The sequence below is a fragment of the Leptonychotes weddellii genome, unplaced genomic scaffold, assembly GCF_054177405.1.
Source record: "Leptonychotes weddellii isolate Sample4059 unplaced genomic scaffold, ASM5417740v2 HiC_scaffold_20187, whole genome shotgun sequence".
NCBI lineage: Eukaryota > Metazoa > Chordata > Mammalia > Carnivora > Phocidae > Leptonychotes > Leptonychotes weddellii.
Window position 1 is genome coordinate 1 of NW_027788282.1, and position 3,337 is coordinate 3,337.

General features: G+C 48.5%; 1 protein-coding gene across 1 annotated transcript; it reads left to right on the forward strand.

Moving 5' to 3' along the window:
* The first annotated feature begins 63 nt into the window (after window positions 1-63).
* On the forward strand, window positions 64-3,277 carry LOC145718702 (pikachurin-like). The gene is made up of 2 exons (XM_081810211.1): window positions 64-720; window positions 2,028-3,277. The coding sequence occupies exons 1-2, from the start codon at window positions 525-527 to the stop codon at window positions 2,273-2,275; spliced, it is 444 nt and encodes a 147-aa protein (XP_081666337.1). The 5' UTR covers window positions 64-524; the 3' UTR covers window positions 2,276-3,277.
* The last annotated feature ends 60 nt before the right edge of the window (window positions 3,278-3,337 follow it).

Below are 3,337 nucleotides of genomic sequence, written 5' to 3' on the forward strand. Positions count from 1 at the left end.
TAACCTTGGAGGTAGAAATAGGGATTCTGGAAGGCACACGCTGAGGTATTATGGAGCCCCCTCACCCCTCCCTGCCCCAGACAGAGGAGTGGACAGTTCAGGCCAGGTCCTCCGTTAGACATGGCTTCAGTCCCCAACTATTGCCTCAACTTTGAACCCACAGGGTGGTAGCACTTAAGGTGATTGGGGCCACACAAACTAGAACGCTTTTAACAGAAATGCCATGTTGACATTGGAGGGATTGAAACACACTCTCGTGGGAATAGGAGAGAGATGGATTAAAGCAGAAACAGCTCATTCATCCTCGTCGGGGGTCATAAAATTGTCTGACAATTTAGTGCTTGATTTATTGTGTCCACCATGTTTTGGAGATTCTGTGGCTCTTCATAGAGCACAAGGCGAAGTCAAATTAAAACGAAGGGTGCACTCCACTTACCCTGAAAGCTGTTCTCCAGCTGTGCAGGGGCACCAGTGAAGAGGGGTGGGAACTGAACTGTACTTATTCGGGGCCCTGAGCGGTGGGCATGGTCGGCACCGTCATCTCGGCCTGGCTCACGTGCCGGGTCGGTTTTGTGACTCCTGTTCTGTATCCAGGGGAATGCAGCAGCGGACTCTGTGACGAAGCTTCGTGTGTCAGTGGTGGCACTTGCATGGTGGTCAAAGCCGACTCCTCCATTTGCCTCTGCCCCCTTGGATTTAAAGGGCGACACTGTGAAGACGGTGAGAAAGAAGCAAGTTGATTGTGATCTCTGTCTGCGCTAATTCACGTTGATGTAATTGTTCATCAGTGTGCTCTTAGCAGGGTCCCATACATGTTTATGGGATTAAAGTTTATGCATTATTGGGAAACGTGGGAGAATCTTTTTTCTTTAAGATTGTATTTATTTATTTGAGAGAGAGAGAGAGAGAGCATGCACGAGGTGGAGGGCGTGGAGAGAGGCAGAGGGAGAAGCAGACTCCCTGTTGAGCAGGGAGCCCTACATGGGGCTCAATCCCAGGACCCTGAGATCATGACCCGAGCTGGAGTCAGATGCCTAAGTGACTGAGCCACCCAGGCATGCCCCGCCCCCCCCCCCCCGCCTTTTTTTAAATCAGGTTGGAGTGTCTTTGAGTGTTGAAGTGTCAAACCAACCAAAGATATGTTCATTTGAAGATGCTCTTGGGCCAGGCTTTGGTGGGCTCCTTTTGGCCCTCAAAAAACTTTGAAAAACCTCTGTGTGTATGGTCTGTATCAGACCATTTGTAGCTCATGCTCCGTAGAATATCCATCAGTTTCAGAGAAAAGGTTGGGAAAATATACACAGAATCATTAACAATGGGATGGGACAAAAGTCACCTTGTTTCTTTGTCTTTGTCCTGTTCTAGTGAATTATTCCACCTCTCAGACTGTCTGTATAGGTCTCGATACATGTATAAACCAACATGTGTGTATATACATGTAAACACAATGCATACACAAACACACACATATAATAATGGAAAATGTTAAAGACTTAAAAGATTTTGGAACACCATGCAGAGTTGAACATGTTTTAATTTTTTACTAGTGATTCAAATTTGGACCTAAGACAGCATTCTGGGACAAATTTTTTTTTAACACTGTATAATCTCAAATCTCATTTCACCTAGAAGAGGGCCTATGATTTCCGGTAAGCCAAAGCTGTTACCTATCATCTCATATTTTGTAGCCTGACATAATAAAGGTTGATCCTTGCTCACATGACACATCACTGCAGGCCACTAGGGGGCTGGGGGGGTACGCCATTCAGGGGTGCAGGCTCCTGCCTTCCAGTGGCTCTGCCAGGGCCTTAGAATCCCCCACCCCCCTGCTTCGTGCATTCAGCCAACAGATGAGGAAATTCGAGGGGCCAGATCTGGGGTGCTGTATAATACTCCCACCCACATTCTACACCGGCCAACTTAACTCAGGGCTGCTGGGAAATGTAGTTTCGCTCTGTACCCAGGAGGAAAAGAACGTGGCTGGTCCTGCCACAGAGGGATTTCTAATGACATGCTTCTTTCCTCAGCTTTCACCCTGATCATTCCTCAATTCAGCAAGTCCCTGAGGTCCTATGCTGCAACCCCCTGGCCCCTGGAGCCCCAGCATTACCTCTCCTTCACGGAGTTTGAGATCACGTTTCGGCCGGACTCGGGTGACGGCGTCCTCCTCTACAGCTATGACACAGCCAGCAAAGACTTCCTGTCTATCAACATGGCGGGGGGCCACGTGGAGTTCCGCTTTGACTGTGGCTCTGGGACCGGTGTTCTCAGGTAAGGGCTGAGACCTTCAGCGGCCCCCCTCCCCCTCCCCAAAAGCTAAACAGCGGCCACTTTGGGAAAAGATGACTTTGTCCTAATAGCTTGCACTCTTCCTGTCTTCCCTCCACAGTTACCTTTTCTGAAATGTGTCCTGGTGTTTACAGATAACATGCTTCCTTATGGCTCATGCTTTCCTCCTGGCAAGACTTCCTTTTCTCCAATAACTCCCCAGCAGGGAGCGACTGTCTGCTTCCACCTATGGCAGACGGGCGTGCTTCAGATGGGGCTACCCTGCCTTCATTTCGTTCGGTGCCGTCAGGAGAAACGTGATGAAGTGTAATTCATCTGCGCGTGCTCACAGCATCACTCGGTGGGCGCCCAGCAAATACGTGATGACTAGTAAAGACGTATTAACAGACATTGAATGAACAGAAATGTCCTTGGTGACCTCGCTTTTAATGTTTACTCTCCTCTTGCCCTGTTTCTTTGATGGTAACCAGTTATTTCGCGAGTCTCTTACCGTTCTCCATGTAAGAGCCTGGCACTGAGTGAACCATCGCAGGGACCCGTCCCTGACCACGATGCTCAAGAAGGCTGTGTGATGAGTGGTTTCAATAGCGTGGCCGTGACTAGGTGCTTGTGAAGTGCTTGCTGGTAGCTGCAGAATTGGCCCCGGGTTGTCAAACCTGTCCTCCTGTTATCTCACTTATACTACTAATTTATTTAGCAGATCGATTGTTCCCATCCAGTGTGTCACTATTTTGATGACTCCCTCAGAGCCTGTGGATGGTAGGGGCAGATGTTCTTATTTGTCTAGGTCTCCCTATTCTTACTATCTTGCTCCCATGGTAGTTTTTACCTTCAAGCCAGAGGGCTGCTCATCAAAGGCAGACATGCTCCTTGTTCCTACATTTGGTGAATTCTCTTTTGAAACTCACTACGATGTTTCATTCAATGGTGCCCCGCAGCAGGAAATCAGTCGGTGGTGGTTGTCTTAAAGGAAATTGCGGGCTGCGTTCAATCGTAATTCATACTGCTAGACTGTCATTTTTAGGAAGAGCGTGCGGGAGAGATGTTA